This window comes from Erythrolamprus reginae, chromosome 6 (assembly GCF_031021105.1).
Source record: "Erythrolamprus reginae isolate rEryReg1 chromosome 6, rEryReg1.hap1, whole genome shotgun sequence".
Lineage (NCBI taxonomy): Eukaryota > Metazoa > Chordata > Lepidosauria > Squamata > Dipsadidae > Erythrolamprus > Erythrolamprus reginae.
Window position 1 is genome coordinate 58,212,234 of NC_091955.1, and position 25,932 is coordinate 58,238,165.

Genomic DNA, 25,932 nt, shown 5'->3' on the forward strand with positions numbered 1-25,932 from the left:
AGGAAAGAAATAAAAGCTCTGTATTTGGGTGGGAGGAGGAAGAAGAGGAGGAGGACAGTCGCTGCTCATAGTGAAGGGAGCATTTCTTTTCTCTGGGTGTTGGCAGAGGTTTATTCCCTCTCCAAGCACCCAGAGAAAGGAAAATGCTTTGTTCGCTCTGGACTGCCAAAACCTCAAGCACCACCAAATGGCTCCTCTGGCAGCCCAGAAAAGCCCAAGATGGCCAGGATTATAGGGAGAATGGCAGGAAACTGGCTGGGCCTTCGTGCCGCTCTCAAATTGCCTGGGAAAATTTTCCGGGCTTGGGTTCTTAAGTAGAAAATGGTTCTTAAGAAGAGGCAAAAAAATCTTGGAACACCTGGTTCTTATCTAGAAAAGTTCTTAAGTTGAGGTGTTCTTAAGTAGAGGTACCACTGCACTTATAATGTGAGATGTTAAAGATACTAAAATAGAAAGATAAACATCATGGCTGCAAATGCATTTCTGCGTTTTCATTGATAGCTTCTGTGGCAAACACATACAATGTGAATTACCTGTTGACTCTTTAAAGTTACAAATGTTTTTGTGTGTTTGCTGTGTAAAAAATAAAGTATACCAAGCAATCATGTTTATTGGATAATGGTGTGAAGTTCTAACTGCTTCAGTCAAGAAATTATTCACAGTTACACAGGGAACAGACACTGTTATGCATTAATGTGGGTGTTGTTTAACCCAGCTATTTGCATTCCATTAAAAGCTGGAACTCTTCTTTTTTCTTGATAACGAAACTTATTCCGAAACATAAACTTATAAATAAAAGGGATGATCCTCCTTCTGTTGCCCATTCCATAAGATTTGCTCCTACAAGACACGCCCAAATATGTTTATTTGTTTACAACGGTTTCCAAACAAAACTTTTAAATGGCACCACTGTTAACATGTACTGTACATCTTCTCTACCAAGTGAGATACTTCAGAAGATCCTCATATTTGCATACAATCCTTTTGAAGGATTTACAATTGACTAAAGGTACCAACAAAATATTTATTAAGCCAGATTTTTCTCCAGATCACTGCAAGTACAACTCTCAACTGACACTGCATCACTGGCTATGAATACTGGGATTTGTAGTCCAGTATGTCTAAAGGATACCAAGAAGAAAAAATGCTGCATTAAACATTCCTGATTTCCAACATAAGTATCATTTAAGCCTGAAAAGTTCTTTAATTATTTTCATTCACATTTTACATATGTAAACATTGGAATAGCTTAAATATATTTATTTAAACCTGCTGAACAGAGCTGTTGTGAGGATAATGCTTATTGAGGGTGGGGAAAGATAGCATACATTTCAAGTAGCATTAATGAGAATATTATTGAGTGAGACACTCAAATTTATAGATTAGAAATTTGCAAATTCTTAAATAACAAATGTAATGTTTTAATGTTATGTATAATATTTCAATGATTTTCCTGTTGACTTTTTGTAGGAGAGGGACAGGGAGGGATGCTGTAGACCAAAGGTAGGCAAATTTGGTTCTTCTTTAACCTATGGACTTCAACTCCCAGAATTCCTGAGCCAATCAAGCTAGCTCAGGAATTCTAGGAGTTGAAGTCCACATCAAAAAAGAGCCAACTTTGCCTACCCCTTCTGTAGACAAAGGGGTTTTTCTAAATAATATTGTAGGTGGTGAGGGACTGCAAAGAAAGTAATGAAATGGAATCTCAATTACTCCTCTGTGCAGAGTCGAAGAAGGAACCTATGGGGGTCTACTAAAAAATGGATGTGTATATCAGAATTGCAAATAGATCCAATCTCTCAAACCGTAATAATGTTTTGTTCAAAAATATTAGGAGAAATAGCCACAATTCTGCTGAAAAAAAGGCAATTTATGAGTTATTCCAAGAGTTTAAAAATCCTGTTTTGTCCCTTTGTTCCTGCTATGCCCAATTCAACAGATTTCTTGCTGGTTTGCCAAGCACCAGTTTTCTAGCGGAATCTGGAAAGTTGGATTTAAACATTGCTTCCAAAAAATGTAGTCCAGTGTAGTCCAACCCTATATAGAAAACGCATATGTGTTTTGGTTACTTTAGTAAAACTAAATTATATCTGCCAACTAGTTTTTGTGAAGATTTCACTGGATTAGCTGCTCGGTTTAAAAATGCATAATATAAGATGGGAAAGTTTCAAGCTTCAAGGGAAGCCATCTTTTAAAAATAGGATTTATTGTTTTTCTTGAAAAGTGACAGGAAAGTTTTCTTCAATGATTTTGGCAAGCTTCAGGAAGGTGAGGGATTCAGGATTTCAGAAGACGGGATAAATGCAAAAATTTCTTAAAGCTGCATGGTGGGATGCTATAGAATATTTAAACACTACTAAAGATTTCCATATAATATTTATACTTTCAAAAGTACAGCATTAATACAGGTCCATCTGTTAGAAATAAACAGCAGTTGGTTAGCTCTACTGGGCTTCGTTAAGTGTAAAACCAGTTTACAAATGCTGAAAAGCAGCAGTGGTCCAACAGTCACCATTTCACATAAATTTGTCTTCTTTTCCAGAAAAGAGTTCTCAAATTAATTTTACTATTATCATAACAAAACATTAAGAAAACATTCCAAAACATGCCACAATTACTATTCACAAATAAAGTTAAAGAAACATACAAAATCTTTCACTTAATACTGTTAAATAACAATAATCAATTACAAGATTTCCTGAACAGAAATGGTAGGACCCCTGAATGTTTTACAGTGAACATCAGGAAAAAAAATTAAGTTATCTAGGAATATTTTTCATGATATATCAGCCAAAGATTTACATAACCATTTCAAAATATACTAATAAAGATTTACAGCCTCTGGAAGATGCACTAAACAAAGAGTTTCCAAAAGGTGAACACAAATGCTGAAAAATACTGTTCCTATCACCAGGAGGTACTTATGATACTCACTGAGATACATAAGCTTAGTAGTACTGTAATATGATGATTTAATTTCAATAAACAGGTAACATCTACAACCTTTAAAACTCTCCAAGTTCTCATATTCTATGAAGCCTGCATAATAAAGTAATAGATTCTTTATTGTGGACTTTAGTGGCTTTATAATGAACTTGTGGCAGTTAGAGAATTGAGCTGGAATGCTTTACAGCCACATCTTGTTTTGAATCACTGGAACGTTTAGGGAAATATTAGTATCAAAAATATTCTAACAAGTAGGTCTATTAGAAAAAAGTTAGAGAAGGGAAATAATAGTTAAGTCTCACATCTAGGTGGCTTATCATCTCTAATATAAGCCAAAATAAGAGATCTGGAACTTGATCCATATCATTTTTCATTTGCTTGAATTGATATCTGTACTACTAAGTGCTTTAAAAAGGTATTTGGTAACATTCTATGTACTTTATATCTAATGTTAAATAAGAAATTTACAGGCCAAGAACTAGAGAGGGTTAAAGTAAATAGTAACTATAGTCAAGAAAGCTGTGTTTACATTCCAGGACATATTGCAGTTAAGGAAAAAAACAAGATATAAAACTGCAGCAATAATCCATGAAGAGAAACAAGGCATTCACATAGCATATACAGTAAACCCATTGCAACTCTTTCAGGCATTCGGTTCTTAACTATACAGACAGTAGTTATTTAGCAGCAATGATTACACAATAAATAATGCACTGTGTTTCTCAGTCCTGCACAAAAATTGCAGCTACTGTTACATTAACAGTTGTAACCTACTGGATCTAATGGAGGAGACCTTAAAATTGACTGTACAAAAATTTGTCACATTGTGACAACGAATATATATATCTATATCTATATCCATATAGATGTAGATATATATATATATTTACATATATATTAAAAAAAACCAAAACAGTAGGTCCGAAATAAAAAGACTGCACTGTGAGGAGGACAGTGTAGACGAACAGATTTCAAGTCCACCAAGGGAAGAATTGCCTTTAGAGTCCTTGATGGAGGTAAAACCAGCCTTGGCTTGAAACAGCACCATCTGCCTCAGAAAAGCATGCTTTGTCTTCTGTTCTTCCCATGCCCTAGAACATAAAACATGTATTTTGTTAAGAAATTAAAATACTAATATATATCATATCAAAAAGATTTAGAAATGAACTGGCAATTTCAGTGAGCATTATATTTAAAGCAATCGTCTCATGGAAAGAACAAGTTTGGTTTAGTGCGGGTGTCAGCAATCCGCGACTTCGGAGCAGTATGTGGCTCTCCGTCCCATTACTGGCTGGCTCCACCCCTCGCCTGTCCCTCCCTTGCCTGGCCTGAGAAGGTAAGGGAGATGGCGGGGAATGGAGAAGTGGCCAGGCCTGATTCTCCGGCCTCTCCGGCTGTTAAAAGAGGGTCTCCCTGCACGAGCGCACCTCCCAGCCCTGCCATAGCCATCAGGGAATCACAAGAGGAGAAGGAGGGTCGCTAGAACCTTAGTGCAGGAGCAAAGTGGCCCTGTACCTGCATTCATGTGACATTTGCATGTGAGGCAGTCATTGCTTCCTGCCACTTCAGGCTGGAGCTCGCGCTCTCTGTGCTCGGACAAAGAGCTGCCGGAGAGAGGGGACAACTTGGCAAGGCAATGGCCAGAGCCTTAGTGCAGGAAAGAAGCCATGTCCTGTTGTGTCCTGCTAAGAACCTTACGTAAGCAAACGGTTGCCTGCTCCGCATGCACCTTTACACGCTTTGGCGCTCACTTGAGGAAGGTATCCCCACGCAGGCGTACCCTCCCAGTCTTGCCACACCTGGTCAGGGGGTCACAAGAGGAGGAAGGGAGGATGGTCGCCTGAAGGGAAGCCTCTGTTGCAGCTGACAATCATTCTTCAGCCATCCAGGATTTCCAAAAGGAAGTCATGAAGAGCCCCAAAGAGAGCTTGCTGGCTTGGCCCAACTGCGGCTTTCAGAAAGAGAGAGATAGAGAGAAATACAGAAAGGGGAGAGGGAGATACACACAGAGAGACAGAGAGAGATACACACAGGGGGAGAGAGACGCAGAGAGAGGGGGAGAGAGGAGAGAGAATAGAGAGGAGGGAGAAAGGGGAAAATAGGGGGAGAGAAAGGGAGATAAAAAGAGAAGGAGAGAGAAGGGAAGAGAGATTCAGAGAGAGAGATATAAAGAAGGAAGAGAGACAGATATACAGAGAGTGAGAGCAGAAGAGATACAGAAGGGGGAGAGAGAATGGTTTTGTGGCTGGATAGGCATGGCTAGGGGATCATGTGACTGGGAGGGAGTGAGTGACATCAAGTTGGCCACGCCCCCCTAAGTTTTGTGGGTTCTGATGTTTTTTTTTCCTGTGGGAAACAGGTCCAAATAGCTCTTTGAGTGTTTACATTTGTACAGTCATGGTCTAGTGGTTAAGGTATCAGGCTAGAAACTGTGAGACCATGAATTCTAGTCCTGTCTTACTCATTAAAGTCAGATGGGTTACCTTGGGCCAATTGGTTTTTCTCTTAGCCCAACTCATCTCACAGGGAATGTTGTGGGACAAGTAGGTGGAGAAAAGTGCATTGGATATATCCACTTCCTTGAGTTATTTATAAAAATAATAAAGGCGGGATACAAATGAGCTAATCTATGCATGCCAAGTTACAGTATACTTTTGTTCTGGCTTAACATGATGTTTGATTTAAGCCTCTGTGGTTTGGAAATTTACCATTTATGGCTTAATAGTATTTGTGAATCATCGTGGCTTAAGAACCTGCATCTTAAACAAATCAAGGCTTAGTATGAGGAATGGCCCCAGCCATTCACAGAATGCACCAGAATAGTAAATGTAAAAAAGCTGTTTTTTTCCACGATCCACAAGATCATAAAGAAAAATAATCCAGCTTTTGCAAACCTCTTTAAAGAAAATATTTAATGAAACCATGGAATTCTAATTATTTAATAGGTATTAATCGTTCTATCTCATGCAATTCTGAGAAAGAAATGCAAATATTACTTGACATACCTGTCTCTGGATAAGTGGAATTTCGAAAGCCTGGATCTTTTTGCAGTTGAATTTCTTTCAAAGTGAATATTGATACACCTGAAACAATATACAGTATGTGGTGACTTTTTATCCCCCAAATAAGTATCTCACTTTCAAAGCTATATTTAGGATCAGAAGAAAACTTTATCAAACAATATTTATAGAATGTTCCAATCTGAATAATCCTGAAGGATTTACAGGAACTGCAGCAAAGAAGAAGAAAATAGTATTTTTCTTTCCTGTCATTATCCCTGCTTCCAATCCCAGCTGGACAAAAGCAGGAAGAGCTAAAAGCCTATCTAAATTTGATTTGTACCTCATACTGGGTTCAAACAAGGTTAATAACTGTTAGTTTAAACACAGCCTAACTCTAGGGATATTTTTAATTCAATGTAGTGTTTCGAAACGTTTTTAATTTTCTGAGCAAGTAAGGCAAACCTCCTCAAAACCAGATGCCCAGCTCATATCAAATGCACCATATGAAACTTACTTTCTGGTAAAGTATGTATTTTGGTTCCAAGATTTCTGAAATATGAATGTTTCATAGCCTCTTCTGCTGATATTCTTTTCTTGGATTCATACTGGCAAACAAAAGGATAGAGACTATTTTAAAACACAATTGATGCAGGATAGGTTTTATTTATTTCAAATCCCAATGTTTGGTCTTTAGTACTTGTAGCTATAGACGAATTTAGGCAAAATGACTGGGATAAAACCTGCTATCAGTAAAGGTAAATGAAAGCCTCCAATTTTTCAGCCTGGAAACACATTTACAATTTTAATAAAGATGTATTGGACATTCTTTAGGGTCAGAAGTAATAGTGGAAATAACATTTTAGAGGTGCGACATTACCACTTCCCATTCTTTTTAATGAAAATAAGTGTTTAAAGTGGTAAAAAGCTCAAGTGGGTCAGGAAGCTTGTGGACACTAAGGGAAGTGGCAGTGGGTGCTTCTTAGAAACATCAGAAATGAACAAAACTGAAACAGATGGTCTGACTCCATGGCCTGCGGTACGAATACACTAAGACACATTGTTTGTTAGATTTTTGGTTTAGTATATATCATTCAAAGACCCATTATTTAAAACTTTTGGCTCAGCACACTGGGTGAGTGCAGCCCGAATTGGTTAGGTTCCACATTTAAATTCAGACAAAAACTGTAGTATATTTTCTTGTCTTTATTTGTGTGTATGCACAAAATTATTTTTGCTGTTGACTTTCAAAAACTTTTAAGGAATTCATCATTTATATACTTTTTCAGGGTTTTACTATATGAAATTATCAACTGAAAGAAGAAATATTTGATTGAAGGAGGAGATTTTTACAACAAACAAAAAAGAAGCTGCAAAAACAAAGTCTACATTCAAGAGCAACATATAAATAATGCTCTTTTGTGAATCATAATTTTGTATTCTTATAATCTACCAAATAAAGAACTTGAAAAGTACTCATTGAAACTACATGTGTAAAGAATATAAAAAACAACTTACTTGAAGAAATTTTACTATCAGTTCAATCCCTTCTGAATCCAGCCTACAAATAAACCATATATTACTTTTTTATTAATGCTTTCCATATTGGATTCTAATAATTGAAATAATGTGTGCGCCTTTACATAAGATACTTCCAATTTTGAAATACCTTGAATGTAATTAAGGATTTTACTTAACACTAATAAGGTGATATGCCTACTGCTATTACTAAACACATTGTGTTAATACTATTATTTCATTATATTTTAATGTAAAAAAATATTTTTAAATAAACTGAACTATCATGGAAATGGCATTGAAAATATATAAGAATATATTACACATGCTTCATTGGCAACCTTCAGTCTTGAAATACTATAGTATCGTGCTCTGGAAAGAGTTCCTAGAACAGCATCTAGTGTGGCTAAAAGTGCCAATCCAAGAGTGCCAATCTCTTCTATACTAAGCGCAGATCCATTCTGTCTCCTGCTTGGCCCCTGGATTTCACTGGTTCCGGGACTGCCTGTTTGCCTCTGCCTGCTGAACAAGTGTTTTCTCAAAATGGAGAAGGCCATGCTGCGTCTTTAGCCTCCAAGCTAAACGATCAGAGGTCAAGGTTTCCAGCTGTTAATGTCAATTACCAAGGCTTTTAAATCCCTCTTACAGAAATCCTTATATCTCAGTTGTGGTCTCCCTCCAGGGGGCTTTCTCTGCACAAGTTCACCATACAGGAGATCTTTCGGAATCTACCCATCATCCATTCTCACAACATGCCTAAGCCAGCTTAGACATCACTGTTTCAATAGTGTACATATGCTAGAAATTCCAGCACATTTCAAGACTGTGCTATTTGGAACTTTGTCATGTCAGGTGATGCCAAGGATACTTCAGAGACAGTGCATATGGAAGGTATTCAACTTTTTCTCTTGCCATGTGTAAAGAGTCCAAGACTCGCTGCAATACAAGACTGTTCTAAGGACACAGGGTCTATAAACCTGGATCCTTGTATGTTCTGTCAGCTTATTATTAAGTCATACTCTCTTTCTGAGTCTAGAGAATGTGGTGGCCTCTTTATCAATACATTTATTCAGCTCAGTATCTAGAGAGAGATTGTCGGCGATGGTTTGAACTAAGATACATAAAGTCATGGACAACCTCCAATTCCTCCAACCTCCAACCTCCAGTGCAAAGATTGTAATATGGAGAGGTGAATCCACATCCTGACCCATGACTTTTTTTTCAGGCTGGTTGTTAATCCAAAATATTGGCAGGCCTTGCTAAAACAATCAATGAGTTGTTGAAGGTCTTCCGCAGAATGAGCAGTAATTGCAGCATCGTCAGCAAAGAGAAAATTGCATAAGCATTTCAGCTGGACTTTAGACTTTGCTCTCAATCTAGAGAGGCTAAACAGTTTTCCATTTGATCTAGTCTGGAGATAGAGTCCCTCTGCTACAGTTCCAAAAGCATGCTACAGCAAGACAGCAAAAAAGATCCTGAATAGACTTGGTGCAAGGATGCAGCCCGGTTTCACTCCACTTGGAATGTCAAAGCAATCTGATGTTAAGCCATCAAAAATTACCATGCCCTTCATTTCCTCATGAAAAGACCTGATGATGTTGAGGGGCTGGAGTGGACAGCCGATCTTGGGGAGGATTTTATAAAGGCTGTCCCTACTAACCAGGTCAAAAGCTTCCGTAAGATCTAAAAGATCTTCCGTAAGATTTGAATAGGTATGTGTGCATGTTAATAGGCTTCTTAGTTTTTTAAATGTAATTTTTAATTTTAATTTTTATTAATTATATCTCGTGGTATACTATTTTTTATATGCTGTGAGCCACCCCGAGTCCTCGGAGGGTGTGTGTGGCATATTAATTAATTGATTGATTGATTGAATGAATGAATGAATGAATAAATATAAACGCTACAAAAAGTGGCTCTTTGTTCCCTGCATTTGTCCTAAGAGAAAATGCCACATCGGTAGTGAACCTGTTGGCTCAGAATCCACACTGTGATTCTGGATAGACAAGGGGAATTCTATTTATGCACAAGCAACATCAGCAGCTTTTTTCTTATGTGATTGCCAAAACTTCTCTGGAAGATCTCCCAACCCTTTTGAACAGAATTGAAGACTATTTCAGGGAAGACAATATGTTGGGGTATCTAATTATTTAAAACTGGATTGCCATAACACATTTTTTTATAAAGCAAAACAAACTATCACAACATGCTATTCAACAAATCTATGTTTAGTTATAGTTAAAATGTAGAACTTCAACAATATAAGATTCCTGGATTCAATTGATGCCCTAATTATAAAAACTATTAATTTGGATCATTAGCAGATATTATACATATTCAATTATTCCACTATTCTTTATACAAAAGCTCACTAGACAAATATCCACTAAACAATGAGAATAATAATCCATTTAGAACTAATCCCTCAACAAAAAGAGTTCCCAGTGAGAGCTTTTTTTCCAGAGGAAGTACGTATATATACAGTATGTGCAATTTGAACCTTAAATACCTTGGAGCGTGATTGATCAAAGGTTGTGGCTTGTATTTGGGAAAGTTGTAATTCCTAAACTCATCACTGGAAGTAATGCCTGGCCATGTTTCTTGTGATGGAGTTCCTAAATTGAAAGATTAAATAAATCAACATAAGGAGTTCTAATCCCATGCAGACATTAAAATAAATAAAGTAAAATTTTACACAACAGCTTCCAAAACAGGTAACTGATTTTAATGAAAGTACAGACTTCAAATATCAAAATTATATCCCCCCCTTTATAAACATATAAACATTGCAATTATAGTGCAAGTCTAAAGTGTTCAGAAATTCTCTTAATAAGAAGCAAAATAAACTCACAGCTGTAAGCTAAACATATTTACCCAGAAGTCTGAAAATTAAGTGCAATTCGTCTTCAACCGTTGACCCAGGAAAGAGAGGTCTTCCTGAAGCCATTTCAAAAAAGATACATCCAACTCCCCTTTAAGAAAGGAAAAGCTCAATTAAGTATTACAAAAGAGATGAAAGTATTTAAATATATTATTTTAATGATAGGTGAGATAGCCTACTTTTTGTGTTAAGGTTATGAGGTCATGTAACTGCCAATGAGTTAGTATCCCAATAGTACATTATTGCCTTTTCCTTGGTTATGAAAAACAATGAACAAGATTTGCATTCACTTGGAATACATTTGTCCATGCTCACTGTTGAGATTTTACAGAAGAAGATATTTAAAGTTCAGATATTCAAATCAACTAAATTTTGACATTTTTCAAATGAGAAATATTTTCTTCGCTTGCTTCCTTCTTCTTCCCCAAAAGTTTAAGTGTGAACTAGAGAAGCATATCCAGCATTACTGCTTATTGTTGACAAAGGTTACTTAAAGTTAAAGGAGAAAAATATAGAGATATGTTTAATTTGAATGAAAGCAAGCAGGTTAATATTTAAAACTCACCACATATCGATTTGTGTGGAATATTCAGAAGATCCAAGGAGAACATCTGGAGGCCTATACCACAATGTGACAACTTCATTTGAATATGTCTTTGTAGGAACAGATTTTGCTCTAGCCAGGCCTTCAAAAATAAAGTGCAAAATGAATTTCCTTAGCCCTATTCCACCTTTCTTCAATTTCATATTACATAATTATTTTTCATAGGAATTTCACATGGTTCAGAAACCTCATGACGATAGCTATTTCTAGTGTTCTATGCTTTTTACTAATCTTATGTAATTCACCTGGTTGTAAAAGCATGTTGCTTTCTGCTATAAAAGAGGGGCATTTATTTTTGACAAACCAATGCTTTCTACAGAATGGCCAACCATATACCTTCTCAGCAATTTTGATTAGAAGTAAGTATGTAAAAATAATGTGTGTGCCAAAAAATGCCTATATCACTCCTGTTTAGAAAATCATGCATCCATATTATGGAATTGCTACTGCTAACAGGTTTTTCTGATAAAAACTTTTTTTTTGCCATTTGTGATGACACCACTGCTAAACCTCCCCACTTATCCTAACAGCAGTCTCCAGACAACCATGCCCTTTCAACTATCCCTTTCCCCTACAGCCTGGTGATTCAGGTAGAGATTAATGTCTTCCTGTACTGCCAGAAAGTTTGCATTCCTTTTTATGCACTTACAAAGGGACAGTCTTTTATTAGTGTACAAAGAGAACACACCAAAATAAAGCAAAGGAAAAGACGAAAATAAGATATGAAGAAAAATACAGAATGAAAACAACAAAATTAATTTTAGTTCCACATGTTTGGCTGTATCTAACTTCTGAAAATTAATACTGGCTCTCCGACAATCAACCAAACATGTTCGGCCCTATAACACAAATAGCTGGAAACCCAGAGAAGGAACATAAACCATAGTTCAAACTGAAACAGCACTGCAACGTGCTTTTACAACCAGGTGAATTACATAAGATTAGCAAAAAGCATAGAACACTAGAAATAGCTATCGTCATGAGGGGTTTTTTTAAGAGAAACTTCTGTTTCTGAAAGGATTAGAACAAGAATGTGCTTCTATAATAAACAAATATATTATATCTGTATAATAGTTAAATTCTCCTCCAAAATAGGGTTTTTTTTAGCATTTCAGACTGTACAGTGAACCCTCGATCATCGCGAGGGTTCCGTTCCAGGAACCCACGCGATGATCGATTTTTAGCGAAGTAGCGGTGCGGAAGTAAAAACACCATCTGCGCGTGCGCAGATGGTGTTTTTGCTTCCACTGCCGCCCGCCCTTCGCCCGCCCACCCCGTTGCTCGCGCCCAGGCTCGCGCGCGCTGCCCGCCCGCCCACGCTGTTGCCGGCTCCGCTTCCCAGCTGGGAGGCGGAGGTGAGGTTTCCCGCGCGCACGGGCTTTCCCCAGCAACGCGCGCAGAGCTAGGGTGTCCCCAGGCTCGCGCGCCGCCGCCCGCCCACCCACGCTGTTGCCGGCTCCGCTTCCCAGCTGGGAGGCGGAGGTGAGGTTTCCCCAAGCGCGCGCGCTTTCCCCAGCAACGCGCGCCGCTGGGAAGCAGAGCAAGGGTGTCCCCAGGCTCGCGCGAGTCGCCCGCCCACCCACGCTGTTGCCGGCTCCGCTTCCCAGCTGGGAGGCGGAGGTGAGGTGTCTCCAAGCGCGCGCGCTTTCCCCAGCAACGCGCGCGCGCTGGGAAGCAGAGCAAGGGTGTCCCCAGGCTCGCGCAAGTCGCCCGCCCACCCACGCTGTTGCCGGCTCCGCTTCCCAGCTGGGAGGCGGAGGTGAGGTGTCCCCAAGCGCGCGCGCTTTCCCCAGCAACGCGCGCGCGCTGGGAAGCAGAGCAAGGGTGTCCCCAGGCTCGCGCGAGTCGCCCGCCCACCCACGCTGTTGCCGGCTCCGCTTCCCAGCTGGGAGGCGGACGTGAGGTTTCCCCAAGCGCGCGCGCTTTCCCCAGCAACGCGCGCCGCTGGGAAGCAGAGCAAGGGTGTCCCCAGGCTCGCGCGAGTCGCCCGCCCACCCACGCTGTTGCCGGCTCCGCTTCCCAGCTGGGAGGCGGAGGTGAGGTGTCCCCAAGCGCGCGCGCTTTCCCCAGCAACGCGCGCGCGCTGGGAAGCAGAGCAAGGGTGTCCCCAGGCTCGCGCGAGTCGCCCGCCCGCCCACGCTGTTGTCGGCTCCGCTTCCCAGCTGGGAGGCGGAGGTGGGGTTTCCCGCGCGCGTGCCGCCCGCCCGCCCACGCCGTTGCTCGCGCCGCCGCTGTCTTACCGGGGCAAGAGGGGGAAGACCCAGGGAAGCCTCTGCCCGGCGGGGAAACTCCACCATCTACGCATGCGTGGAAGGGCACGCATGCGCAGATGGTGGAGTTTACTTCCGGGTTGAAAACTCGCGATATAGCGTTTCGCAATAATCGAGATCGCGAAACTCGAGGGATCACTGTACATTCATTAATGCATTAGCCCATAGGGAAACTGCACAGTGCAATGGCCCTTAAATCAATTGAGCAAAACTTAGCAAATGTGAGTTGTGGCTACCTCGGTATGTAAACATGAATGTAGGTATCTGCGTACAAACACATACAGGCTAATATTCTTAAAACTAATGTAGGCATTGAAAGGTGCTCACAAAAGTGAAATAAAGCATGTATTTTTCCCAGTCAAAACAATCCATTAGCTCTTTTACTAACCAAAGTCTGCTAGCTTTAATTCTCCTCTTTCATTAATTAGTAGATTTTGTGGCTTTAGGTCCCGGTGTAGTACTTTTCTTCTGTGACAATAAGCCAAACCACGCAGAATCTGATATAAAAATAACTGATAAGAGAGAGTGGATTAATCAAAGATTCAGAAGGATAACCAAACCTACCCCAACTGAACCTCAAAACTGCCAAGATAATACAACAATATGTTTTTCAATTCATAGAAGAAAAATATTTGCAATTATAAGCTATTTCCATATGCAGGTTGTAATTAGTCAATTTATCTTTGTTACAGAATCAATTTCATTTATTTGGCTTGGAATGTACAACTTTCTGTCTCTAATTATCTTCCCTTACCCTACAGACATCCGTTTACAATGCAATAAAAGCCAAACCACAGGTTAATAAGGCTGCTAAATGATATAACAACCATTTCTAATAATTTTAATCACATGTCATACTTTCATAGCCATGGAAAGTTTTATTTTGATGAAACTGTATTTCCTTCTCTGTTTTTCTTATGCTTCTGCACTTTGGTTTTTTCTGCATTTAAAAAAAAATATCTGGCTAACACCTACAGTAACAACCAGATGCTCAAAGACACTTCTTTTTCATACAGTACAGCGATTTTCTCATAAGAAACAAGCTCTGGCTTATTCATATCCGTTACATAAGAAATGCACACACAATACCTTAGCATTCTGCTATATATTTTAGTGCTCAGGCACAGTTTGCAAAATGGATTTAGAACAAAAAGCTTCCTGGGATTTGTAAACCAATTTTTAAAAGAGATCTGAAAACCATTATGTTCTCAGTGTGCTTCATGAACCTTTATTATTGTGACATATTGGGCTACCCACCTTTCTACTCATTTTTAGCAGCCTGGGGTAAAATCCTAGAATCCGGCGCACCCATCCACCCCTCTAAATTATTATCCATATTAGAATTGGATAGAATTATTCAATTCTAATATCTGCAGAAATACTGCATCAAAAATGGCTGAATTTTAAAAGAAATCTGAAGTGATAACTGCAAGTAACAATTATTAAGTATTTTCAGAGTGACTGGAGTAATACATTTGATTGGCCTTGTTTTATTCTTGCCTTTGATCCAAGATGCATAGTAAAGTGCATTTCCTCCTATTTCCACTATTTGTGTTGAAGGTGAAATATAGCAAGAGATACAGGAGTGATTCACCCAGGGGTACATTAAGAAATCGCAGTACTGAGCATGGTTTTGAATAATTTCGCATGCATAAACTCAAATGTTCTACTCTCAGGTAATAATTGTCCTGCTAGATTATATATGGTAACAGAGGCTTAAATAACATCTCTCTCTCTCTTTCTTTCTTTCTTTCTCTCTCTCTCTCATGATTCAATGAGTTTAGGCTTTTGCTCCACATCCAATATACTAATGATTACATTAGCACTCAGTGTCATTCAAGAGAAAATGTATGCGGTCATGTAATAATTGCAGATTCACACTAGCCCCAAGATAGTTCATTTTACTTATGTGAATAAGTACTATGAAAAAGCAGAATATTACTATCCCATTTTCCTATAACCATTTTCTAGCAACCCAGGGAACTCAATGATAACATACGAGATTTTTTATTTCTATTCTAAACACAGAAATCTAAATGCAGCCTGCTTGTCCACTCAGCTAATACTGTCTACTCTGATAGTTCTCTAGAACTTCAGGCATAGGGAAGTCTTTTTCATCATCTATTTCCTGTTCTTTTTCATAATTGAAAATACCATATAAATACCTGCCACACTGAACAGAGGAAGGGAATCAACTGAGAGTATTAAAGAGGTTTTGCAGAGCCTGCCAATTTATCCTTAATGTTAAAAGCTTCCAAAATGATGGCTTGATATACTAGGAATACTTAAGAGTTGCATTTATTTATTTCTTTATTTACTTACTTACTTACTTACTTACTTACTTATTTTATTCCGTTTTTTATGCCGCCCTTCTCCTTAGACTTAGGGCAGCTTACAACATGTTAGCAATAGCACTTTTTTAACAGAGCCAGCATACTGCCCCCACAATCCGGGTCCTCATTTTACCCACCTCGGAAGCATGGAAGGCTAAGTCAACCTTGAGCTGGTGATGAGATTTGAACCGCTGACCTACAGATTTACAGTCAGCATTTGTCACAGAATAGGGTTTTCTCGTCTATTTATCTTTCAATATATATATATACTGTAGTTATAAAAACTTAGTACCGGTAGTTATCCTGCCACATTGCTCTTGAAATTTACTCTAGGAATGGTATTTTATTTTCCTTTAATAGAGGATTTTTAAAAGATGTTTGTTGCCTCTTCTATGTCTGGATAAATCTACCCATACCAGAAAGTTAAATATTTACATTTGGAATCTATTAATATCTCTATCTGATATAAATCAACAGAATTTCAAAGAAAAGTTACTATATTTTCCCCACCCAAACCCTGCCCCCCATCCACATCAAAAAAAGAACCTACAGGGTTAGAGTTGGAGACAAGAACAGTTGGATTGTTGTGTAAGCCAAATCTCATGATGTTCTAGTACATTATGCTGTCAACCACATTTATTCTGTCAGCTGTTGTTTATTGAGCACATTACTCTTACTTGAAAGAAAGTGTAACAATATAAAAATTGTGTATTGGAAGGCAAGAATCAATTTATAAAATCAAATTCCTTCTATATTTATTGCAATGAATCAGGTTCTGGTAGTCAATGCTTAAATACATTTTAATAATGAAATTCACTTTCCAAATAATTTTTTTTAGAAAAATGTATGTACATGGATAGCATTTGTACGAATCTGGATAACATTTCAAGTCAAATTGAAAATTAGAGATGAGGACTCACCTTTACATTATGCACACTCATAATGTTCCCACAGTCATCCATATATTGCTTTAAGTCTTTGTCCTGACAAAATAAAAATAAGATACGATAAATAAAAATAAAGATTAAAAAGGTATTTTATTATTTATTGTTAATTATTTGTTTTGGTGTATATTCTACCCCTAATTCAGGACAAATGGAAGTAACCTATATTAGACATATGTTAAAAGCTAGCCTTAAAGTGTTTATTTCTTTAAAATTCTAAATTAGCTTGTTTAAAAGGGTTACCAAAGTAGTTACAATGCTGGTCAAGATTAAGAAATTAGTACAGCAATATTGTTTCATTAGCAGAGATGGAGGATTAACTACCAAAAGGTTTCAGCTGACAGACCTATTTCGAATTTTAATCAGTATTTGAGAAAAAAAAACATTTTTGCCTTAAGCAATAGAACTCAAAAAACATATCCATGTATATTTATGGTCTGAACATTTTGCTCACATTGAACATAATTAAGTGGATTTTTTTTAAAAAAATCGAAGAAGACCTAAAGAGATACTGCGTATCTTATACTAGTCAGCTAGTGAAAAACATTTTTGCTGGTACCTCTATGAGTTCCTAGAAAACAATTAAAATTATGGCATCAAAAGACTATAAAAATTACCCTCCCGGGTAAGTATTACCATTATTATTTTGCTTCTTATCATATTTCTATTTCTACAGCTTTAGATGATTAAGTTAAACACGTGGTAGAATTTTTAAGAAACTTACCAGATACTCAAATACAAGGGTTAATGATTTGTCTGTATGGACGATATCATGTAACGTAACAATATTTGCATGTTTTAGATCTTTTAGCAATGACACTGGGGGAAAAAAAGAATAGAATAAATGTCAAATACAGAAATGAGTGAACTAAATTGTACTTTTACAGGTAATCCTCAACTTACAACCACAATTGAGCCCAACATTTGCATGACAGTTGTTAAGTGAGTTTTGCCCCATTTTACAACCTTTGTTGCCATAGTTGTTAAATGAATCACTGCTGTTGTTACATTAGTAACAGGGTGGTTAAGTGAATCTGGCTTCCTCATTGACTTGACTTGTCATGTGATCACATGATCCTGGGACACTGCAATAGTGATAAATACATGCTACATGGTTACTGTGTCTAATCTTTGATTATGTGATCACAGGAATGTTGCAACGACTGTAAATTTGAAAAGAAATGATCACCAGTCATTTTTTTCAGTGCCATTGTAACTTCCAATGGTCACTAAATGAAAGGTTATAAGTTGAGGACTACCTGTATTATTGGGTGGCAAATGTGTAGTACTGATTTAATTATTTTCCATTAATTTGATAATTCTTCAAAAGTAATTAGGAAGACGTGCTGCAGACTTCGTATGAGCACAGCAGCTTAATGCTATTCATTAAAACAGTGTTTTGTACACTTTAGGAAATATGCTGTTGCTTTAAAAACTATTTCCCTAATCATTATTAAAGCAAGAGGATCTTTCTCCAGTTTGGGTGAAATTTGTAGAAGGATGCAGCTGCTTTAATTAATAGCAGAGAGATACTCTTCTTATGCTAGGTCTAAAGCAAGTGTATCCAACTCAATTTCATTGAAGATCACATCAGGGTTGTGTTTGACCTCGGAGTACCGAGATGAGCGTGGCTGGGGTAGGCGTGGCCAGGTGGGTGTAGCGAGGGTAGGCAGGGCCATCTCGATGTCACCTGTGTAGGGGGCACCTGTGATGGCCAAGTGCTGACTTCCCTCAGATCTTCCCTCACTCTCATTATAATCTCCTTCCTTCCTTCCTTCCTTCCTTCCTTCCTTCCTTCCTTCCTTCCTTCCTTCCTTCCTTCCTTCCTTCCTTCTTCCCTTCCTTTCCTTCCCTCTTCATTCTTCTTCCTTCCCCTCTAACCTTATTTTTCCTTCTTTGCTCTCTTTACATCTTTTTCTTTGTCTTTCCTCTTTCCCTTTCCTGTTCCTTCTTGTGTGTTCAAAGGCAAAAGAGGTAACATTTCTCCTTTTGTTTTGTTTTCCTTTTAATTTGTTTTGCTAGTCCTCTGCCAGCAAAAATGAAATGGGGGGGGGGCACATGCAGACCTCCCAAGGTACATTTTCATTGGCAGAGACACCACCGGCCGGTTCTTTGCTATTTCCACCCCTGGTCTAAAGCACAGTTTTGAAGCACACACACTGCTTTGTAGTTTGGTTTAGAAACATCCAGGAAAAAAAAATCAACTGAAATCAACCACAGCTGCAATTAACAATTTGGCCTAAATTGATTTAATCTTTTCAGTGCAAATACACAGAATTTGTATTCTTTTGTGGTCAAAGCTTATCCATCAGAAGTCTGATCATCATCAAAATAGCTTAGGTCTAGTTACATGCCCTGAGTTGATCAAAAACACACATAAAAAGCAGAAAGTTATCTTGATGATGAAAAAAAGGAAATAAAATTTATGGAATAAATTGTGTGCAGGTAACCATTTTGTTTAAGATATATTGAGAAATGAAATGAGCTTTGTGCTGACTCTATGAGACTGAAATCAGTGGCATCAGCAGGATTTCACTGCTTTTGTCAGGTCCATCCCTTCTGCAACTGGAGTATAAAACTGGTGGCCCATGGGCCAGATGTGTCACGTGCAGGCCACGCCCACCCCAGCTCCACAAAGGCGAAAAATGTCATGATATGTCATGTGACCTGATCGAGTTTGACACCTGTGATATATAAAAAGGGGACAGAACACATACTGTCTTTGCTTTCATGAAACTGGTCTCCTGTGCCCCCTCCCCCATAGCTATTGCTAATTTAAATCCAATTGCAATGAATTTGGAATGGCCCACTATTGATGAAATATTATTTCTGGAATCTTAACATCTTACTTCAAAATATTTTACAGTTCTATTCTTCAAGTAAGCAATAAAACTATAGCATTTTCCATAAAGAACCTTACATTTCTGCGTTATTGTTCAAACTTTATGCCTATTTTAAATATAAGACAATATTATAGAACATAAGATAACTAAGATATTTCCTCCATCAAAAGAGTTGAATAAGAATGTAGTTTAATCTTAAATTTGATTAGAGACACTTCATTCGGTTACTTTAAATCTTACAATTCAATATATTCTTTTTCCTTTTTTGTTTAATTCTAAAGTATTTTGCTTTGATTATATGTTGAAGAAATAAGAAGCTTATTTTAAATTGGCAAAAATAATCAGTGCTTATTTTTCTGATACTAGGGCATAAAACAATAGCAAAAATTCCAAAGCCTAGGTAAAGAATAAGTTAATTGTCCTATTTCCTAGATATATTGCTATGGCCAAATATCTTGCTTTTGTTTCTGTTGAATTGGATGCTTTTAATGTTTTCTTGTTGGTTTTACTTTTTTAAAATGTGTTTCAAATTTTTAACCATAATATATTGTCTGAATTGTAAGCTGCCTAGAGCAGTGTTTTTCAACCAGTGTGTCGTGAGACATGGTCAGGTGTGCCATGAGGAAATTAAATATGGGTCCCCAAACTACGGCCTACATGCCAGATATGGCCCGCGGAGGCCATTTATCTGCCCCGCAGTCAGCCGCCTCCATCCAAACATAAACATTCCCTTCACAATCCCTCCAGCTATCAGCGACAGGAAGAGTGGAGGCACAGGGAACGCTCACTGACCAATCACTTTCTAGGATTCATCCCGACCACTAGCAATGAACCAATAGCAGGCCGCCTCTCATCCACGCCCAGGAAGGTCCCCGCTCGGGCTGCCGCGCACTTGTCATTGTGTGGCCGCGGCGAGTGACTATGAATACATTTAGAAACTATATTATTAACTATATATATAATATGTGCTATGTTAGAGTGTCATTTTGGTTGGTGGTGTGCCCCAGGATTCTGTAAATGTAAAAAATGTGCCGCGGCTCCAAAAAGGTTGAAAATCACTGGCCTAGAGTCATTGAATGAGATGAGCAAGCATAGAAATGGAAGGAAGGGAGGAGTTATAAGCTTATGTTTCCCCTATGCCCAAATTTGTTTAGCTCTGTTGAGAAGCACAAAAATGCATAAGGCACTTCTACTCTGGTGTTTCTGAACTAGAAACCACATATATCAGGCCTATTAAACCTGTTTTTTCACATTAGGTATAATTATGCAATTGTAATTTCTGCTCATGTTTTCGTCTAAATTAAAAAAGTGTTACTTACCTTCTCTAATAGCTGTGCATGGTGCACCCTCTTCATGCTCTAATCTGATTTCTTTTAAAGCTACTAGATTTTCAGTCAGCTTACTTCTTCCTTTATATACTGTTGCATATGTACCCTGAATAGCAAGTGAAGAATGTACATGAAATCTGATTTACAAATTCTGCATTAAAGGGAAAAAACTAATTAGAACTTTATTAGCTCAGAATCAGATACATGCTAATTACTATATATTGGTTGAAAGAACCCAAACTTAAGGATCATTGAAAGCAGTCATTTATGCCTGATTCATAACACTCCCAATAGTTTCACCACTGCAAAACAATTTAGGGCCTTATCACAAAATAGGGAAGGGTGTCTATCCATTTCATATTATTAATCCACCTAGCATAGTACTTTGTACTACCATAAGTATGTGGAAACTCTGTGGTTCTCAGAAGCAAATGTTGTGATAACTCTGGAACATTTTGTTTCTCCTCTGGACCATGCCAATCTATCCATTCCAAAGGTGGTTCAGCAATTTACCGGAAGTTAATTAATAATCTGGAACATGTTTATGCTGTACTGGACATGATAGTTCAAACAGGATTGCTTTAGAACTGGCCTACGTCTGTAATACCATTTGAAGGATTACATTTTGGAAACCCATTGGATTCCCATGAAACAGAGGGAGTGGTATTATTCTAGAAGAGCAACTGAAGGTAATGTTTCCAGAACAATATATTTTGCACATTTTGCCCTTCTGCAAACAAAGAACAGCTTATGACATTTATGGAGCTACCTAAGAGTAAACAATAAAACGTTTGTATTGATTTACTTTTGAAACAAATTCAAATTCACTTGGAGCAGAACAACAGCAATGCAGCATAAAAGTTTGGAAAAGAATGTATCAATAAAGGAGAATATTTGTAGCTCAGAGTTGAAATGAAGAGTCCTTGGTCTTATCTGAGTTTGCTTGTTTTCTTGCAGATGTTTCATTACCCAGACTAGGTAACATGTGCTAGTAAAGAGTGTGGTTTGCTGTCAGTTTATATTCTGGTGGCTTGTCTGTCAGTGTTTGTGGGGGTGGTCTTAGGGATTCTTTGGTTGGGCTGTTTACTGCTGACTCTTTGACAGTTTCTAGATTGTGGTATTGTTTCCAGTTGTAAACAGGAGTCATCCACCACATACAATGTAAAAACTGCAACAAGCACTACGTAGGACAAACAGGCAGAAGATTGACATCTATGAACATCAACTAGCAGTCAGAAGATTTGATGAAACATAGAAGACTGGCGGCAGAAAAAGACCTCATGGTCCATCTAGTCTGCCCTTATACTATTTCCTGTATTTTATCCTAGCATGGATATATGTTTATCCCAGGCATGTTTAAATTCAGTTACTGTGGATTTACCAACCACGTCTACTGGAAGTTTGTACCAAGGATATACTACTCTTTCAGTAAAATAATATTGCGGAGAGGGGCGGCATACAAATCTAAATAAATAAATAAAATAATAATAATAAATAATTTTCTCATGTTGCTTTTGATCTTTCCCCCAACCAACTTCAGATTGTGTCCCCTTGTTCTTGTGTTCACTTTCCTATTAAAAACACTTCCCTCCTGAACCTTATTTAACCCTTTAACATATTTAAATGTTTCGATCATATCCCCTTTTTTCCTTCTGTCCTCCAGACTATACAGATTGAGTTTAATAAGTCTTTCCTGATACGTTTTATGCTTAAGACCTTCCACCATTCTTGTAGCCCGTCTTTGGACCTGTTCAATTTTGTCAATATCTTTTCGTAGGCTATCTCTTATTTTGAGCTTGGACAAGTCATTGTGCTCTTTATTGCCTTTTAAAACATAATTTATGCTAATTTTATTTATTGATAGTTTAAAAAAGCAGACATACCTCACCAAGCTTTTCCAATTTAACATATGTTTCCATTTTTCCAAATCCAATTTCAGACTGTAATAAAAACAAGGAAAAAATACAATAAATATAATTCATACAAAGATCAGATTGTCTTCTTGAAGAATGTGTAACATTACATTATATTCCTAAGCACATCTAAAGTGATCCTGAGCCATATTCATAACATTTGAATAGATAAGAGTTTAAAAAATCACTTAGATACATGGACTTTGCTTGCACTAAATCTTTAGTAGTATTGTTTCCTTTGCCCATGTCAGTCTCTATTCATCATAGAGCTTTGTAATAGAATAATGTGTGCTGTTTAAAATGTTATTACTATCTCTATCAGGGTATATCATTATTGTTTACATAAGATTAACAAACTATTAATCTGCAAAAAATAGGAGGCATAGACAGTGTATTAAAAATAATAGAAACATAGAAGATTGACGGCAGAAAAAGACCTCATGGTCTATCTAGTCTGCCCTTATACTATTTCCTGTATTGTATCTTAGTATGGATATATGTTTATCCATCTTCTCATTTTCAAGGACTGAGCATGCTTCAGTTTGATTATTACCTGTTGAGAATGGACTCAATCTCTTTTGCATTCCATAAACAGCTAAACTTAACAAAGAGCCCTAGTTGATAGGGAAGCTATCAGAGGAATATGTTTTGTTTATATTGGCTTTCATTACTTATTTACTTTTTTGTTTAAGCTTTTCTATTTACTACTTGTACGCCAGAAATATAGTCAAATAAAATTTGAATTAATGAATGAACAAATTAAACCTTTGAAAAGTCATAGTACATTTCTCTTATTGTGTTCCATACTAATTAGATATGGAAACTAAGTAGGGCAGTAGTGAACAAATATTGCCAATTTGTGGGTATATTTAAAATTCTGAGAACTTAGCTTAGGTATATTCACTAAATGGCTAATTCTGCCTATTTGCAATATAATTTACATGGGGAGCTTCGTGAATGATAACATCTCCATTTATCAGAACACAAATGAATGAACTTGTTCTCAGATATTCCTTCAAGTGACTTGGGATGCTCTCCACCACTGTTCTCCTAATTTCTAGGCAGAAGTAACTTCTATAGAAAAGTTTTTTGAATTTACCCAGAATGTCTTTGAGAATTACATTGGAGCAAGAGGCACTCTTGGAAGAAACATTTGTACTTTAATGTATGCATTGTAGCAGCATGGCAGTTTCCCGTTGTTGCTATGGTAGTTTTTTAAGATTAAAAAATTTTCCCAAAAAAATTGAAATTAGCCTGTATAATCAGAACAAAGGAGGCTGTTCTCCTGACGTTTTATTAGGAAAATAAATTGCACTGAACCCAGTGGGACTTATTTCAAAGTTTTAAAAAATACTACAGATGTTAAAAGTGATAACCAGTATCTTGAATTATACCTGGAAAAAAACCGGAATCCAGTGCATCAGTGGTGTTAGTTAACTGCGAGGCACTCAAAACTACTTGTGCCACTGCATTCTAAACCAATAAAAGGTTCTCTATGCATTTAGAAGGCAACCCTTTTATGGCAGAGAATGGATTGTGGTCGTTGAGTGAAGCTGTCATATGGTGTTTCATTTAACTATGCTTTATTCAACGATCATGATTCAGTGCCCAATTATGTTCATACCATTTACGGAATGTATTGCTCTTGGGCTGGAGAAACATATATTTAGTAAAGGAAGGCTGTATTGTAGCACTTCAGATTTGAAAGAGAAAAGATGCTTTACTTGAAAAACATTTATATATCAGAGTTTGTCTTCAAGGAGTGAGGAACTCCTCAGTGTAGACAGTGTCATGGATGGCTCTGATTTGACGGAGGAGGAGACTGATGAAGAACCAGAATCACATCCAGAAAGACTGACAGACAACAGGCAACCAACTCCAGCACCAACAGACAGACTGCTCCCTGAGTAGGCAGAGGAGGTTGGATAGGCAGTAATTGGCAGATACAACTACTATCATTCTTTGAAGATGAAGGTGTGAAATTACTGCCCCTTCTGAAGCAATTGCCCAGAAGGCTGCAAAGAGAAGCACAAAGGCACTCTGTAAGACTGCTCAAAGTGGAAGGAATCCCATCCTATTAAATGAGATAACACCAGGACTTTTTCTATTAATACAGAGTAGCAAGCACAAACTCTCCATTGAGTACAACTGCCTGTTAATGCTCACTCAATATGCCTTGACTCGTGAACCCTGCAACTCTGATTTTGAACATTGATTGGCTGACAATTATGCTACAAGCTCTGACCTTTGGACTCCTCTGGACTCCTCTCCTATATGCCACTTTGAATTGGAACTCTGGTTAAGCCAAACCTGCTGAAGTCCAGGAAGTGACTTGTTTCTATAATGCAAGTGGGTGGGTTTGCAAGTTTCATTTAGTAAACAGAGATAAAAACACACACACACATCTCTTTGTATAATTGTGTTCATGCTTGACTTGGGAAAGGTCATTGAGACTGCCCTCCACAACTGCAGTCTGATCCTTGGAAAAGATACATATTTGAAGGTACTTCTTTCCCTTTGAAACTGAACAAGCTGTTAATTAGATAATTTAATAATGGCTCTTTAGAACAAAGCCCTGGGGTGATGGGTAAATCTTTGGAAGACCCAAGGGATCAGGTTGAATATCAATACTAAATAATGTTTAAAACCAATTTGTCTGTATAATTCATAATGAATTGGAGAATTTCACAATCTATAAAAACTCCCCCCCCCCCAATTTATTTAAATAGAGAGTATTTTACCTTTACTCACAATGCTAAAACCTACAAATAGCCCATGGATTATGAATGCTCATTCAGAGACCATTTAAAGATATGATGGAACTGAATAAGAGGGATTTATGAGCAGTACTCAAGAGTTCCAGCTGTCACAGCATCTCGGGATCATATGATTGATCTAGGGATGAATCCGAGCATTTGGTGTCTGGCTTGTGATTACAATACTGTAGCAAGACAAAGTCACGTGATTGCGATTTCTGATATTTGCTGCCAGCTTCCCACAAGCAAAATGAATGGAGAAGCCAGCAGATAGTTGGAAGTTACTGTTGCTGCTTTCTTGCCCACCCACGCTCTGTAGCACCTGAATGCAATTCTCTTCACTCCCTTTGGAGCATCTGTGCTCTTTAGCATTTTTCACGGTTATCCCTGCCTCCCAATGGCACCTGTACTCCAGAACATTGCACAACCTTCGTCTGCTTGTTGCTCTCACCGCCGTCCTGCTTGCCTTGGACTTCTATCTCTTCCAGCTTAATGAACCACAGAATCTTGGGTTACGATGACAACCAGAACTGCAGGGTTGCCATTTCTGGAGCCATGTGGCACAGTGATTTGAATGCAGTATTGCAGGCTAACTCT

The 25,932-nt window shown here is 38.0% G+C and overlaps 1 protein-coding gene across 1 annotated transcript in view; it reads right to left on the reverse strand.

Moving 5' to 3' along the window:
* Positions 1 to 2,189: 2,189 nt before the first annotated feature.
* Positions 2,190 to 25,932, reverse strand: part of CDK17 (cyclin dependent kinase 17) — an 88,713-nt gene continuing 64,970 nt past the window's right edge. Inside the window, exons 6-17 of the mRNA XM_070755860.1 lie at positions 22,550 to 22,606; positions 20,658 to 20,772; positions 17,220 to 17,314; positions 16,472 to 16,534; positions 13,607 to 13,730; positions 10,910 to 11,030; positions 10,338 to 10,435; positions 9,973 to 10,078; positions 7,464 to 7,506; positions 6,463 to 6,553; positions 5,952 to 6,029; positions 2,190 to 4,037 (exon numbers count right to left, since the gene is read on the reverse strand). Coding sequence (XP_070611961.1) covers positions 4,000 to 4,037; positions 5,952 to 6,029; positions 6,463 to 6,553; positions 7,464 to 7,506; positions 9,973 to 10,078; positions 10,338 to 10,435; positions 10,910 to 11,030; positions 13,607 to 13,730; positions 16,472 to 16,534; positions 17,220 to 17,314; positions 20,658 to 20,772; positions 22,550 to 22,606 — 1,029 coding nt within the window. The 3' untranslated portion in view covers positions 2,190 to 3,999. The remainder of the gene's footprint in view (positions 4,038 to 5,951; positions 6,030 to 6,462; positions 6,554 to 7,463; positions 7,507 to 9,972; positions 10,079 to 10,337; positions 10,436 to 10,909; positions 11,031 to 13,606; positions 13,731 to 16,471; positions 16,535 to 17,219; positions 17,315 to 20,657; positions 20,773 to 22,549; positions 22,607 to 25,932) is intronic.